Source organism: Oncorhynchus masou, chromosome 31 (genome assembly GCF_036934945.1).
Source record: "Oncorhynchus masou masou isolate Uvic2021 chromosome 31, UVic_Omas_1.1, whole genome shotgun sequence".
Lineage (NCBI taxonomy): Eukaryota > Metazoa > Chordata > Actinopteri > Salmoniformes > Salmonidae > Oncorhynchus > Oncorhynchus masou.
In genome coordinates, this window is record NC_088242.1 from 20,552 (window position 1) to 38,797 (window position 18,246).

The 18,246-nt window shown below is 41.5% G+C and overlaps 1 protein-coding gene across 1 annotated transcript in view; it reads left to right on the forward strand.

Annotated features, from left to right (window-relative positions):
• The first annotated feature begins 3,083 nt into the window (after positions 1-3,083).
• Positions 3,084-18,246, forward strand: part of LOC135523340 (disrupted in schizophrenia 1 protein-like) — an 84,051-nt gene continuing 68,888 nt past the window's right edge. Inside the window, exons 1-3 of the mRNA XM_064949949.1 lie at positions 3,084-3,180; positions 14,947-15,135; positions 17,347-17,407. Of these exons, the coding sequence (XP_064806021.1) occupies positions 3,084-3,180; positions 14,947-15,135; positions 17,347-17,407 (347 nt within the window). The remainder of the gene's footprint in view (positions 3,181-14,946; positions 15,136-17,346; positions 17,408-18,246) is intronic.

The following is an 18,246-nucleotide window of genomic DNA, read 5'->3' on the forward strand; positions in this document are numbered from 1 at the left end:
TGGGGGCAAACTACCTGCCCTCCAGGACACCTACACCACCCGATGTTACAGGAAGGCCACAAAGATCATCAAGGACAACACCCACCCGAGCCACTGCCTGTTCACCCCGCTATCATCCAGAAGGCGAGGTCAGTACAGGCATCAAAGCTGGGACCGAGAGACTGAAAACAGCTTCTATCTCAAGGCCATCAGACTGTTAAACAGCAACCACTAACATTGAGTGGCTGCTGCCAACACACTGACTCAACTCCAGCCACTTCAATAATGGGATTTGATGGGAAAGGAGGTAAAATATATCACTAGCCACTTTAAACAATGCTACCTAATGTAACGTTTACATACCCTACATTATTCATCTCATATGCATACGTATATACTGTAGTCTATCATCTACTGCATCCTTATGTAATACATGTATCTCTAGCCACTTTAACTATGCCACTTTGTTTACATACTCATCTCATATGTATATACTGTACTGAATACCATCTACTGTATCTTGCCTATGCTGCTCTGCACCATCACTCATTCATATCTTTATGTACATATTCTTTATCCCCTTACACTGTGTATAAGAAATTCGTTTTGGAATTGTTAGTTTGATTACTTGTTGGTTATTACTGCATTGTCGGAACTGGAAGCACAAGCATTTCGCTACACTCGCATTAACATCTGCTAACCATGTGCATGTGACAAATAAAATTTGATTTGATTTGTTGGAAATGTATCTTCTGCATTCAAAGTTAATCATCTCTAATGATCACAGAACACATTCTTCATATCCATTCCCGAATGAAAGGGGATTGTAAATCTGTTCTTAGTGTCCAAAGCAACAAGGCTTGTTTTAAAAGGCTGTACTGGTTTGTTCTCAATCACTACTCCTTCCTCCTCTGTGTAAGTCTGTATAGTGAGCTCTCTATAACGTGTATAAAACATTAAAAAACATGTCCTGACTCTCTGTGGTCACTAAAGATCCCATTGCACTTATCGTAAGAGTAGGGGTGTTAACCCCGGTGTCCTGACTCTCTGAGGTCATTAAAGATCCCATGGCACTTATCGTAAGAGTAGGGGTGTTAACCCCGGTGTCCTGACTCTCTGAGGTCACTAAAGATCCCATGTACTGATTGTAAGAGTAGGGGTGTTAACCCTGGTGTCCTGACTCTCTGAGGTCACTAAAGATCCCATGGCTCTTATTGTAAGAGTAGGGGTGTTAACCCCGGTGTCCTGGCTAAATTCCCAATCTGGCCTCAAACCATCACAGTCACCTAATAATCCCCAGTTTACAATTGGGCTCATTCATCCCCTTCCTCTCCCTGTTACTATTCCCCAGGTCGTTGCTGTAAATGAGAATGTGTTCTCAGTCAACTTACCTGGTAAAATAATGGATAAATAAAAAATAAAAATAAAACCTGTTATTTCCAGGACAGACTGACCAGTTGAATCCAGGTGAAAGCTATGATCCCTTATTGATGTCACCTGTTATATCCACTTCAGTCAGTGTAGGTGAAGGGGAAGAGACGGGTTAAAGAATCATTTTAAGCCTATTAAAAACAATTGAGACATGGATTGTGTACGTGCGCCATTCAGAGGGTGAATGGACAAGACAAAATATTTACATGCCTTTGAATGGGGTATTGTAGTAGGTGCCAGGCTCACCGGTTTGTGTCAAGAACTACAAAGCTGCTGGATTTTCCACACAACAGTTTCCCGTGTGTATCAAGAAAGGTCCACTACCCAAAAGACATCCTTCCAACTTGATTAGGTCTCACATTGCAAAATTAGAAATGGTGTTTTTTACATTGGATAAAAGCAGAGACACAGAGCTTCAAATGGTAAATCATACACTGTATTTAAGGAACATTGGGAAAGTCATTCTGCTTTGAAAGTTGATAAACTTGTAACTTCACTTTTGAGAAAATGGCATTGTATGTTTTGGTACACCTACTGGAGAGCTCTTCTTTGTTCAGCACCTTTCATCTTAAGCTTTAGCCCCACCCATCTTGTTCAGGGTTGATCCGAGACTTCTGTACTAACAACAGTCAAGCACCCAAACTACCTGGCTAACGTTGGGAACAATTCATGTTTTTTTTCAAATGTTTACTGACATCCGCCATGTTGAGCGTTCGTAAATGTGTCTGACATCCGCCATGTTGAGCGTTCGTAAATGTGTCAGTTATTCTGCATTCTGGCACACTCAGATAAGATCAACCACGTAACGTTAGCTAGCAAGCCAGCCAGCTAACGTTAGCTAGCTAGCTAACAGTACACTTTGACTTGACATTAAAACGACTTTGTCAAAATTAGAAACAGATCATGTCTGAAAATGTAGCTCGCTAGATTATCTTACCCGTATACATTATTCATGGTTGGATGCCATGGTTGCCCTTAGTTGAAGATGTAATCCAGAGACAGTTGTTTTCTCCAACTCCTTAGCTATCAGACTCTAATTCCACTGATTTCAAAACTCGGTCCTCCAGAAAGTGGAGAGCAACACTTATGCAGTTCTACTAAGTGATATATATTTTTTAAAGCCGCGTTAGACAGGTTTACCTACACATACTGACCAGATCAAATAGACAGAAGCATGTTATATGGCAGACCAATCCCAACTCTCGGCATGTCTAGCCCACTCATTTTCTCAGCCAATCATGGCTAGCGAGAAGGTTGCTGACTTTTTTGTAGCTTGTAATATAACAATTGTATTCGTATTTACAGATGGCATACACGTTTGTAATTAAGGCACATGAAAGCTCACATGTTCCAGTAGGCATTTCTGCCAAAAAATGACTTTTGATAAAAAATAAAGTTTACATTCAAACGGCTCTCCTGTGAAGTAGTGACGTGTGATATGCTCCTAAATTCCTGAAACGAGTCACATTTGTGGGAAGCATTGGAGTCAACATGGCCAGCATTCCTGTAGAATGCTTTTGAACACCTTGTAGAGCCTATGGCAAACCGAGGCAGTTCTGAGGTTAAAAAGAGGTGCAACTCCATATTAGGAAGATGTTATATACTGTACTATAATGATTAATGTGTCATCTGACCCTCCCTCTCTTCTTTCCTTCATCCTTCTCTAGGTAGTGATGAGTCAGAGGTTGGGAGGAAGTCTGAGAAGGAAAGTCAGTGAGACAGAGACTCAACTCCTGGCTCTCCACGAAGCCAAGCTAGCCGCCATCTCAGGTACCTGGCTATACAGATATCAATCACCTCTACCTCTACATATATCATACACCTCTACATATATCATACACCTCTACATGTATCATACACCTCTACATATATTATACACCTCTACATATATCATTCACCTCTACATATATCATAAACCTCTACATATATCATTCACCTCTACATATATCATACACCTCTACATATATCATACACCTCTACATATATCATACACCTCTACATATATCATACACCTCTACATATATCATACCTCACATATATCATACACCTCTACATATATCATACACCTCTACATATATCATACACCTCTACATATATCATACACCTCCATATATCATACACCTCTACATATCATACACCTCTACATATATCATACACCTCTACATATATCATACACCTCTACATATATATCACCTCTACATATCACCTCTACATATATCATTCACCTCTACATATATCATACACCTCTACATATATCATACACCTCTACATATATCATATTCACCTCTACATATATCATTCACCTCTACATATATCATAAACCTCTACATATATCATTCACCTCTACATATATCATACACCTCTACATATATCATACACCTCTACATATATCGTTACACCTCTACATATATCATCACCTCTACATATATCATTCACCTCTACATATATCATAAACATACACCTCTACATATATCATTCACATATATCATAAACCTCTACATATATCATTCACCTCTACATATATCATTCACCTCTACATATATCATACCTCTACATATATATATATCACCTCTACATATATCACCTCTACATATATCATTCACCTCTACATATATCATTCACCTCTACATATATCATAAACCTCTACATATATCATACACCTCTACATATATCATTCACCTCTACATATATATCACCTCTACACCTCTACATATATCATACACCTCTACATATATCATACACCATTCACCTACATATATCATTCACCTTACATATATCATATCATATCACCTCTACATATATCATACACACCTCTACATATATCATTCACCTCTACATATCATAAACCTCTACATATATCATTCACACCTCTACATATATCATTCACCTCTACATATATCATATCACCTCTACATATATCATTCACCTCTACATATATCATTACACCTCTACATATATCATACACCTCTACATATATCATTCACCTCTACATATATCATACACCTCTACATATATCATACACCTCTAACTCTCTACATATATCATCACCTCTTATCCATTCACCTCTACATATATCATACACCTCTACCTCTACATATATCATTCACCTCTACATATATATATCATCATTCACCTCTACATATATCATTCACCTCTACATATATCATATATCACCTCTACATATATCATACACCTCTACATATATCATATATCTACATATATCATGCACCACACCTCTACATATATCATTCACCTCGACATATATCATACACCTCTACATATATCATACACCTCTACATATATCATTCACCTCTACATATATCATTCACCTCTACATATATCATACATACCTCTCTACCTCTACATATATCATACACCTCTACATATATCATACACCTCTACATCATATATACATACATATCATACACCTCTACATATATCATTCACCTCTACATATATCATACACCTCTACATATATCATACACCTCACCTCTACATATATCATTCACCTCTACATATATCATACACCTCTACATATATCATACACCTCTACCTCTACATATATCATTCACCTCTACATATATCATACACCTCTACATATATCATTCACCTCTACATATATCATGCACCATTCACCTCTACATATATCATTCACTCTCTACATATATCATACACCTCTACATATATCATTCACCTCTACATATATCATGCACCATTCACCTCTACATATACCATTCACCTCTACATATATCATTCACCTCTCTACATATATACACCTCTACATATATCATTCACCTCTACATATATCATTCACCTCTACATATATCATACACCTCTACATATATCATACACCTCTACATATATCATTCACCTCTACATATATCATACACTTCTACCTCTACATATATCATACACCTCTACATATATCATACACCTCTACATATATCATACACCTCTACATATATCATTCACCTCTACATATATCATACACTTCTACCTCTACATATATCATACATCTCATATATCATACACCTCTACATATATCATTCACCTCTACATATATCATACACCTCTACATATTTCATACACCTCAACATATATCATTCACCTCTACCTCTACATATATCATACATCTCTACATATATCATTCACCTCTACATATATCATACACCTCTACATATATCATTCACCTCTACATATATCATACACCTCTACATATATCATTCACCTCTACATATATCATTCACCTCTACATATATCATTCACCTCTACATGTATCATACTACATATATCATTCACCTCTACATATATCATACACCTCTACATATATCATTCACCTCTACATATATCATATACCTCTACCTCTACATATATCATATACCTCTACATATATCATAAACCTCTACCTCTACATATATCATACACCTCTACCTCTACATATATCATACACCTCTACATATATCATTCACCTCTACATATATCATTCACCTCTACATATATCATACTACATATATCATTCACTTCTACATATATCATACACCTCTACATATATCATTCACCTCTACATATATCATATACCTCTACATATATCATACTACATATATCATTCACCTCCTCTACATATATCATACACCTCTACATATATCATTCACCTCTACATATATCATATACCTCTACTACCTCTACCTCTACATATATCATATACCTCTACATATATCATATACCTCTACATATATCATATACCTCTACATATATCATATACCTCTACATATATCATTCACCTCTACATATATCATATACCTCTACATATATCATATACCTCTACATATATACACCTCTACATATATCATACACCTCTACATATACCATTCACCTCTACATATACCATTCACCTCTACATATATCATACACCTCTACATATATCATACACCTCTACATATATCATACACCTCTCCATATATCATTCACCTCTACATATGTCATACACCTCTACATATATCATTCACCTCTACATATATCATTCACCTCTACAGATATCATACACATACACCTCTACATATATCATACACCATTCACCTCTACATATATCATTCACCTCTACATATATCATATACCTCTACATATATCATATACCTCTACATATATCATACACCTCTACATATATCATATACCTCTACATATATCATATACCTCTACATATATCATATACCTCTACATATATCATATACCTCTATATATATCATACACCTCTACATATATCATACACCTCTACATATATCATTCACCTCTACATATATCATATACCTCTACATATATCATATACCTCTACATATATCATATACCTCTACATATATCATATACCTCTACATATATCATATACCTCTACCTCTACCTCTACATATATCATATACCTCTACATATATCATACACCTCTACATATATCATTCACCTCTACATATATCATTCACCTCTACATATATCATATACCTCTACCTCTACATATATCATTCACCTCTACATATATCATATACCTCTACATATATATATACCTCTACATATACCTCTACATATATCATTCACCTCTACATATATCATTCACCTCTTCCTCTACCTCTACATATATCATTCACCTCTACATATATCATATACCTCTACATATATCATATACCTCTACATATATCATTCACCTCTACATATATCATACACCTCTACATGTATCATTCACCTCTACATATATCATTCACCTCTACATATATCATTCACCTCTACATATATCATACTACATATATCATTCAACTCTACATATATTATACACCTCTACATATATCATTCACCTCTACATATATCATGTACCTCTACCTCTACCTCTACATATATCATATACCTCTACATATATCATATACCTCTACATATATCATATACCTCAACATATATCATATACCTCTACATATATCATTCACCTCTACATATATCATATACCTCTACATATATCATACACCTCTACATATATCATATACCTCTACATATATCATATACCTCTACCTCTACCTCTACATATATCATATACCTCTACATATATCATATACCTCTACATATATCATATACCTCTACATATATCATACACCTCTACATATATCATATACCTCTACATATATCATATACCTCTACATATATCATTCACCTCTACATATATCATATACCTCTACATATATCATACACCTCTACATATATCATACACCTCTACATATATCATACACCTCTACCTCTACATATATCATTCACCTCTACATATATCATTCACCTCTACATATATCATTCACCTCTACATATATCATACACAGATATCATACTACATATATCATTCACCTCTACATATATCATACACAGATATCATACTACATATATCATTCACCTCTACATATATCATTCACCTCTACATATATCATTCACCTCTACATATATCATGCACCATTCACCTCTACCTCTATATATACAGTTCCAGTCATTTAAACACACCTACTCATTCCAGGGTCTTTATTTTTTACTCTTTTTACATTGTATAATAATAGAGAGGACATCAACACTATGAAATGACACATGGAATAATTTAATAACCTACAAAGTAATGTTAATCACTATTATTGCACACAGTCCATGCAACTTATTATTTGCTCCTGAACTTATTTAGTCTTGGCATTAAAAGGTTGAATACTTATTGACTCAAGATACTTAAGCTATCTATTTGTAAAAATGTGTAAAAACATATTTACAGTTTGACCTCATGGGATATTGTGTATGGATGTGGGTACACAGACCAACTGCAGCCCCTCATGATGCATTCAGATTGTCGTGGCCCCCACCCCTTCAAAGTTTCCCATCCGTGGTATACAGTATCATACACTACCATCCCCTCTAACATATACACTTACTATCAAGGCACAAGGCGAGACCCAAATGCAGATACAGGAGGCAGATGGTTGGAGTCTTACAATGTTTATTAATCCAAAGGGGTAGGCAAGAGAATGGTTGTGGACAGGCATAAAGGTGAAAACCAGATCAGAGTCCAGGAGGTACAGAGTGGCAGACAAGCTCGTGGTCAAGGCAGGCAGAATGGTCAGTCAGGCGGGTTCAAAGTCCAGAAACAAGCAAGGGTCAAAACTAGGAGGACTAGAAAAAGGAGAATGCAAAAAGCAGCAGGGCGGGGAAAATGCTGGTTGACTTGGAAACATACAAGACGAACTGGCACAGAGAGACAGGAAACACAAGGATAAATACACTGGGGAAAAAGTGACACCTGGAGGGGGTGGAGACAATCACAAGGACAGGTGAAACAGATCAGGGTGTGACTGTACCCCCCCCCCCAGGGAGGCAACCTGGCTGACTGCGGTGGAAATCGGCGATGAGGGCACACAGGCTTAATCCTAGACACATGGAAGGTAGGGTGAATACGGAGGGTACGGGGTAACACAAGACGGACAGCAGTAGTGGAACTCTGGAGATGGGAAAAGCACCAATGAACCGGGGAGACAGCTTGCAGGACTCTACCCGAAGGGGCTGATCCCGAGTTGAAAGCCATACCATCTTGCCAATGCGTAGCGGGGAGCTGGGGTCCGGCGACAGTCCGCTTGTCGACGATACCTGGAGTTGGTCTTGAGAATAGACTAACATCTGGGCCGAGGGAACGCTGACCTCTTGCTCAGGGAAGAGTGGAGGCTGATTCCACTTTCGAGTGCTCCATGGGGTGAGTCACGTGGCAGAATTGGGAAGAGTGTTGCGGACCAGTTGACAGCTCAGTGGGGTCAGTTGAGATCAGGCACTTTAAGGTGGTCTCCAGGTCTTGGTTGGCTAGCTCCGGCTGACCGTTAGTTTGGGGATGGATGATAGGCTGGCCGATGACCCAATAAGGGTGCAGAATGGCTACCAGAACTGAGAGGAGAACTGAGGACCCCGATCGGAGACCATGTCTACCGGGAGTCCGTGGATCCGGAAGACATGCTGCACCATAAGCTGGGCCGTAGGTCGTTTGGGGAGAGGGATGAAATGGGCGGCCTTGGAGAACCGGTCGACTACCGTTAGAATGACAGTGTTGCCATCAGACGGAGGGAGCCCAGTGACAAACTCCAGAGATGTATGAGACCAGGGACGTTAAGGAACCGGTAAAAGCTGCAGGAGGCCAGAAGGAGTCTTGCCATGGAGTCTTGTTGAGCACACAGTGCATGCAGTGACGAAGGTAGAGACGTCAGGGACCATTGTTGGCCACCAGAAACGTTGTCCAAGGAAGGCTAGTGTACAACAGGACCCTGGACAACAGGTCAGCCCGGACTGGGTTAGGGACAAACAGCTGGTTAGCCGGGCCCCCTTCAGGTCCAGGCTGGGAACATTGCGCCTCACGAACCAGGTTCTCAATATCCCAATCCACAGTGGCAGCAAGGCTTGAGGTCGGGAAAATGGTTTTCAGAAGTCGAGGGTGTGGCAGAGGAACTATATAGGTGGGAGAGAGCATCAGGCTTCACATTTTAGACACAGGACGGTAGGAAATGGTAAAGTTGAATCTGGTAAACAGGAGGGCCCACCAGGCCTGCCTTGAGTTGAGGCGCTTGGCTGAATGGAGTTTTTATGGTCGTTCCAGACCAGGAATGGCTATTCTGCTCCTTCCAGCCAGTTCCGCCACTCCTCCAATGACATCTTAACCGCCAGGAGGTCTCAGTTGCCAACATCATAGTTCCTCTCAGCAGGATTGAGACGATGGGACAGGAAGGCACAGGGATGAAGCTTCTGGTCCTGGGCAGATCGCTGGGACAGGATGGCCCCCACTCCAACATTCAAAGCATCCACTTCCACCACAAATTGACCCGAGGGGTCCGCATGAATGAGGATGGGTGCTGTTGTGAACCGATGCTTCAGGTCCACTAAGGCTTTGTCGACTGCTGGAGACCATTTGAACGGTACCTTGGGGGAGGTGAGTGCCGAGATGGGGGCCGCCAGAGTGCTGTAATCCCAAATGAAACAGCGGTGGAAGTTTGCAAACCCAAGGAACCGTTGCAACTGCACTCTGGACATTGGTTGAGACCAATCCACCCCTGCATTCACCTTTCCAGGATCCATCTGAACATTGCCCTCAGCAATGACATATCCCAGAAAAGTGATAGAAGAGTGGTGGAACTCACACTTCTTTGCTTTCACAAACAGTTGGTTCTCCAGGAGGCTCTGAATGACCTTTCTGACATGAAGAACATGTTCTTACGCAGACCGTGAAAAAAACAGGATGTTGTCCAGGTAGACGAACACAAACCGGTTTATCATGTCCCGAAGCACATCATTGACCAAAGCCTGGAAGACAGCAGGGGCGTTGGTGAGTCCAAATGGCATGACCTGGTACTCATAATGTCCACTGGCTGTGTTGAAGGCTGTCTTCCACTCATCCCCCTCGCGTATCAGAACCAGGTGGCATTCCGAAGGTCCAACTTGGAAAACATGGTGGCCCCCTGGAGAGGTTCATACACCAAGGAGAGGTAAGGGGTAACAATTTTTGACAGTGATATTGTTTAGTCCCCAGTAGTCAATGCACAGGCACAGGGTCTTGTACTTCTTCTCCACAAAGAAAAACCCTGAACCGGCAAGAGATGCAGCCGGACGGACGGCCCCAGTGGCCAGAGACTCCTCTATGTAAAATGTTTATTAATCCAATGGGTTAGGAAAGAGAGTGGTCGTGGACAGGCAAAAGGTTCATACCAGATCAGAGTCCAGGAGGTACAGAGTGGCAGACAGGCTCGTGGTCAAGGCAGGCAGAATGGTCAGGTAGGCGGGTACAGAGTCCAGAAACAGGCAAGGGTCAAAACTAGGAGGACTAGAAAAAGGAGAATGCAAAAAGCAGGAGGGTGGGAAAAATGCTGGTTGACTTGGAAGCATACAAGATGAACTGGCACAGAGAGACAGGAAACACATGGATAAATACACTGGTACAGAGAGACAGGAAACACAGGGATAAATACACTGGTACAGAGAGACAGGAAACACAGGGATAAATACACTGGTACAGAGAGACAGGAAACACAGGGATAAATACACTGGGGAAAATCAGCGACACCTGGATGTGGTGGAGACAATCACAAGGACAGGTGAAACAGATCAGGCGTGACACTTCCTTACCATACAGTACAATCTCCTCTAACAGATACACTCACTTCTTTATCTACATCACATCCACACGGGACTCAAGACAGCAATGCGCTCCCTCCACTACTTCCTGTCCTTGGCAATACAGATACACCACCATTATCAACCAATCCACATTGACGTTGCCTATTAAGGACTTGATGAGCCATAGCTAACGTGGCTAACGCTGACAATACAGCTGCTGTGTCGTGTTGTGTTGTAGTGTGTCGTGTCATTTCGTGTCGTGTTGTAGTGTGTATTGTGTCGTGTTGTAGTGTGTCGTGTAGTGTTGTGTCGTGTTGTGGTGCGTTGTGTTGTGTCATGTCGTGTTGTGTTGTAGTGTGTGTCTTGTCGTGCTGTGTTGTGTCGTGCTGTGTTGTAGTGCGTTGTGTCGTGTTGTAGTGTGTTGTAGTGCGTTGTGTCGTGTTGTAGTGCGTTGTGTCGTGTTGTAGTGCGTTGTGTCGTGTTGTGTCATGTCGTGTTGTAGTGTGTCGTGTTGTGTTGTAGTGTGTAGTGTGTCGTGTTGTAGTGTGTATTGTGTCGTGTTGTGTTGTAGTGTGTCGTGTAGTGTTGTGTAGTGTTGTGTCGTGTTGTGTCATGTCGTGTTGTAGTGTGTGTCTTGTTGTGCTGTGTTGTGTCGTGCTGTGTTGTAGTGTGTGTCTTGTTGTGCTGTGTTGTGTCGTGCTGTGTTGTAGTGTGTTGTAGTGCGTTGTGTCGTGTTGTAGTGTGTTGTTGTGTCGTGTTGTGTCATGTCGTGTTGTAGTGTGTCGTGTTGTGTTGTAGTGTGTAGTGTGTAGTGTGTCGTGTTGTAGTGTGTATTGTGTCGTGTCGTGTAGTGTTGTGTAGTGTTGTGTTGTAGTGTTGTGTTGTAGTGTGTTGTAGTGCATTGTGTCGTGTTGTAGTGTGTTGTTGTGTTGTGTCGTGTAGTGTTGTGTAGTGTTGTGTTGTAGTGTTGTGTTGTAGTGTGTTGTAGTGCGTTGTGTCGTGTTGTTGTGTCGTGTTGTGTCATGTCGTGTTGTAGTGTGTCGTGTTGTGTTGTAGTGTGTAGTGTGTAGTGTGTCGTGTTGTAGTGTGTATTGTGTCGTGTCGTGTAGTGTTGTGTAGTGTTGTGTTGTAGTGTTGTGTTGTAGTGTGTCGTGTTGTTGTGTGTCGTGTTGTAGTGTGTTGTAGTGTGTAGTGTGTCATGTCGTGTTGTGTTGTAGTGTGTTGTAGTGTGTCGTGTCATGTCGTGTTTTTGTGTGTCGTGTAGTGTGTTGTAGTGTGTAGTGTGTCGTATTGTGTTGTAGTGTGTAGTGTTGTAGTGTATAGTGTGTCGTGTTGTGTTGTAGTGTGTTGTAGTGTGTCGTGTCATGTTGTGTTGTTGTTGTGCTGTGTTACATGTCAGGATGTAAAGAAGATGCAATTTGCAGCTAGTGACGTCAGCATTATGCAGAGCTGAAGGAAGAGATGAGAGCTGTGTTGTTATGTTGTAGGTAGTGACTTTAGCATTATGCAGAGCTGAAGGGAGAGATGAGAGCTGTGTTGTTATGTTGTAGGTAGTGACTTTAGCATTATGCAGAGCTGAAGGGAGAGATGAGAGCTGTGTTGTTATGTTGTAGGTAGTGACGTCAGCATTATGCAGAGCTGAAGGGAGAGATGAGAGCTGTGTTGTTATGTTGTAGGTAGTGACTTTAGCATTATGCAGAGCTGAAGGGAGAGATGAGAGCTGTGTTGTTATGTTGTAGGTAGTGACGTCAGCATTATGCAGAGCTGAAGGAAGAGATGAGAGCTGTGTTGTTATGTTGTAGGTAGTGACTTTAGCATTATGCAGAGCTGAAGGGAGAGATGAGCTGTGTTGTTATGTTGTAGGTAGGTACGTCAGCATTATGCAGAGCTGAAGGGAGAGATGAGAGCTGTGTTGTTATGTTGTAGGTAGTGACGTCAGCATTATGCAGAGCTGAAGGAGAGATGAGAGCTGTGTTGTTATGTTGTAGGTAGTGACGTCAGCATTATGCAGAGCTGAAGGGAGAGATGAGAGCTGTGTTGTTATGTTGTAGGTAGTGACTTTAGCATTATGCAGAGCTGAAGGGAGAGATGAGAGCTGTGTTGTTATGTTGTAGGTAGGTACGTCAGCATTATGCAGAGCTGAAGGGAGAGATGAGAGCTGTGTTGTTATGTTGTAGGTAGTGACGTCAGCATTATGCAGAGCTGAAGGAAGAGATGAGAGCTGTGTTGTTATGTTGTAGGTAGTGACTTTAGCATTATGCAGAGCTGAAGGAGAGATGAGAGCTGTGTTGTTATGTTGTAGGTAGTGACTTTAGCATTATGCAGAGCTGAAGGGAGAGATGAGAGCTGTGTTGTTATGTTGTAGGTAGGTACGTCAGCATTATGCAGAGCTGAAGGGAGAGATGAGAGCTGTGTTGTTATGTTGTAGGTAGTGACGTCAGCATTATGCAGAGCTGAAGGGAGAGATGAGAGCTGTGTTGTTATGTTGTAGGTAGTGACTTTAGCATTATGCAGAGCTGAAGGGAGAGATGAGAGCTGTGTTGTTATGTTGTAGGTAGTGACTTTAGCATTATGCAGAGCTGAAGGGAGAGATGAGAGCTGTGTTGTTATGTTGTAGGTAGGTACGTCAGCATTATGCAGAGCTGAAGGGAGAGATGAGAGCTGTGTTGTTATGTTGTAGGTAGTGACTTCAGCATTATGATGAGCTGAAGGTTGAGATGAGAGCTGTGTTGTTATGTTGTAGGTAGTGACGTCAGCATTATGCAGAGCTGAAGGGAGAGATGAGAGCTGTGTTGTTATGTTGTAGGTAGTGACTTTAGCATTATGCAGAGCTGAAGGGAGAGATGAGAGCTGTGTTGTTATGTTGTAGGTAGGTACGTCAGCATTATGCAGAGCTGAAGGGAGAGATGAGAGCTGTGTTGTTATGTTGTAGGTAGTGACGTCAGCATTATGCAGAGCTGAAGGGAGAGATGAGAGCTGTGTTGTTATGTTGTAGGTAGTGACGTCAGCATTATGCAGAGCTGAAGGGAGAGATGAGAGCTGTGTTGTTATGTTGTAGGTAGTGACTTTAGCATTATGCAGAGCTGAAGGGAGAGATGAGAGCTGTGTTGTTATGTTGTAGGTAGGTACGTCAGCATTATGCAGAGCTGAAGGGAGAGATGAGAGCTGTGTTGTTATGTTGTAGGTAGTGACGTCAGCATTATGCAGAGCTGAAGGGAGAGATGAGAGCTGTGTTGTTATGTTGTAGGTAGTGACGTCAGCATTATGCAGAGCTGAAGGGAGAGATGAGAGCTGTGTTGTTATGTTGTAGGTAGTGACTTCAGCATTATGATGAGCTGAAGGTTGAGATGAGAGCTGTGTTGTGTTTTGTTACAACAGTGCGTTTTTATGTTGTAGGTAATGCCTTCAGCAGTGCTAAGGAGCTGAAGGCAGAGATCAGAGCTGTCTACGGAGAAAGAGACAGGCTGGAGCTGCTAGTGAAGAGACTCCACAGCCTGAGTTTTGTTAACAGCCAGGATTTGGCCAAGATGAAGACACAACAACAACAGCTGAAACTGGAGCTGGAGGCCAGACAGGCCCAGCACGGTGAGTAGATGAGGCCAGGAGGGTGGTGGTTGGTGGGGTAGAACCCAGCGGAGCCTCTCTGGGATGGGAGACGAGTTTGGATGTGCATGATGGTCTTTCAGGTAACAGGGTCATCTACCTGTTCTCCTGTTCCCCACACATATAGTTGACAGAGTAGATAGGGGACTGAGGGCAGAGTATATATCCCATATCCCAGAGTAGATAGGGGACAGAGAGAGGAGAGGACTGAGGGCAGAGTAGATAGGGGACAGAGAGAGGAGAGGACTGAGGGCAGAGTAGATAGGGGACAGAGAGAGGAGAGGGCTGAGGGCAGAGTAGATAGGGGACAGAGAGAGGAGAGGGCAGAGTAGGTAGGGGACAGAGAGGGGAAGACGTAGGGTAGAGTAGATAGGGGACAGAGAGAGGAGAGGACTGAGGGCAGTCCTCTCCTCCTTTAGAGCCATTGCCCTTTATGGTTGTGAGGTCTGGGGTCCGCTCACCAACCAAGACTTCACAAAATGGGACAAACATCAAATTGAGACTCTGCACGCAGCATTCTGGAAAAATATCCTCCGTGTACAACGTAGAACACCAAATAATGCATGCAGAGCAGAATTAGGCCGATACCCACTAATTATCAAAATCCAGAAAAGAGCTGTTAAATTCTATAACCACCTAAAAGGAAGCGATTCCCAAACCGTCCACAACAAAGGCATCACCTACAGAGAGATGAACCTGGAGAAGAGTCCCTAAGCAAGCTGGTCCTGGGGCTCTGTTCACAAACACACCCTACAGAGCCCCAGGACAGCAGCACAATTAGACCCAACCAAATCATGAGAAAACAAAAAGATAATTACTTGACACATTGGAAAGAATTAACAAAAAAACAGAGCAAACTAGAATGCTATTTGGCCCTACACAGAGAGTACACAGCGGCAGAATACCTGACCACTGTGACTGACCCAAAATTAAGGAAAGCTTTGACTATGTACAGACTCAGCGAGCATAGCCTTGCTATTGAGAAAGGCCGCCGTAGGCAGTCATGGCTCTCAAGAGAAGACAGGCTATGTGCTCACTGCCCACAAAATGAGGTGGAAACTGAGCTGCACTTCCTAACCTCCTGCCTAATGTATGACCATATTAGAGATACATATTTCCCTCAGATTACACAGATCCACAAAGAATTAGAAAACAAATCCAATTTTGAAAAACTCCCATATCTACTGGGTGAAATTCCACAGTGTGCCATCAGAGCAGCAAGATTTGTGACCTGTTGCCACGAGAAAAGGGCAACCAGTGAAGAACACGCACCATTGTAAATACAACCCATATCTATGCTTATTTATTTTATCTTGTGTCCTTTACCATTTGTACATTGTTAAAACACTGTATATATATATATATATATATGTATGTATATATATATATATATATATATATATATATATATATATATATATATATATATATATATATATATATATATATAATATGACATGTGTAATGTCTTTATTGTTTTGAAACTTCTGTATGTGTGATGTCTACTGTTAATTTTTATTGTTTATTTCACTTTATATATTATCTACCTTACTTGCTTGGCAATGTTAACACATGTTTCCCATGCCAATAAAGCCCTTGAATTGAATTGAATTGAATTGAGAGGAGAGGACTGAGGGCAGAGTAGATAGGGGACAGAGAGAGGAGAGGGCAGAGTAGATAGGGGACAGAGAGAGGAGAGGGCAGAGCAGGTAGGGGACAGAGAGGGGAAGACTTAGGGTAGAGTAGATAGGGGACAGAGAGAGGAGAGGGCAGAGTAGATAGGGGACAGAGAGGAGAGGGCAGAGTAGATAGGGGACAGAGAGAGGAGAGGACTGAGGGCAGAGTAGATAGGGGACAGAGAGAGGAGAGGACTGAGGGCAGAGTAGATAGGGGACAGAGAGAGGAGAGGGCAGAGTAGGTAGGGGACAGAGAGGGGAAGACTTAGGGTAGAGTAGATAGGGGACAGAGAGAGGAGAGGGCAGAGTAGATAGGGGACAGAGAGAGGAGAGGGCAGAGTAGATAGGGGACAGAGAGAGGAGAGGACTGAGGGCAGAGTAGATAGGGGACAGAGAGAGGAGAGGGCAGAGTAGGTAGGGGACAGAGAGGGGAAGACTTAGGGCAGAGATATTGTAATTCTATAGATATGTTATTAACTGTTAATAACTCTCTGTTTCTGTCTTTTCTCCACAAAAGAAGTGACTCTGAAAGAGAATGTTGTCAAGTACATCGAGTTACTGGAAGACAGACTGCACAGGTGAGCTTTTTTTCTCTCTCTGTCTTTCTTTCTGTCTCTCAATTCAATTCAATTCAAGGGGCTTTATTGGCATGGGAAACATGTGTTAACATTGCCAAGCAAGTGAGGTAGATAATATTCAAAAGTTTACACTCACAGAAGTTTCAAAAGAGTAAAGACATTACAAATGTCATATAATGTCTATATTCAGTGTTGTAACGATGTACAAAAGGGAAAATAAAAAAGCATAAATATGGGTTGTATTTACAATGGTGTTTGTTCTTCACTGGTTGCCCTTTTCTCATGGCAACAGGTCACACATCTTGCTGCTGTGATGGTACACTGTGGTATTTCACCCAGTAGATATGGGAGTTAATCAAAATCAGGTTTGTTTTCTAATTCTTTGTGGATCTGTGTAATGTGAGGGAAACATGTGTCTCTAATTAGAGTCAAACATTGGACAGGAGGTTAGGAAGTGCAGCTCAGTTTCCACCGCATTTTGTGGGCAGTATGCCTTGAGAGCCAGGTATGCCTACGGTGGCCTTTCTCAATAGCAAGGCGATGCTCAATCAGTCTGTACATACTCAAAGCTTTCCTTAAGTTTGGGTCAGTCACAGTGGTCAGTTATTCTACAACTGTGTACTCTCTGTTTAGGGCCAAATAGCATTCTAGTTTGCTCTGTTTTTTTCCCAATGTGTCAAGTAATTCTGAACACCAAATAATGCAGAGTTGTAATGCTCCGGGTGTCGTGGGTGTGGAGTCAAAAGCAGGAGACAGAGAGTTCAATGTTGTGCGTCTTTAATAGCACCAACGCACCACAGGGTGCTCACAATAGGTACGTTCCCAAACACAGGGAATCA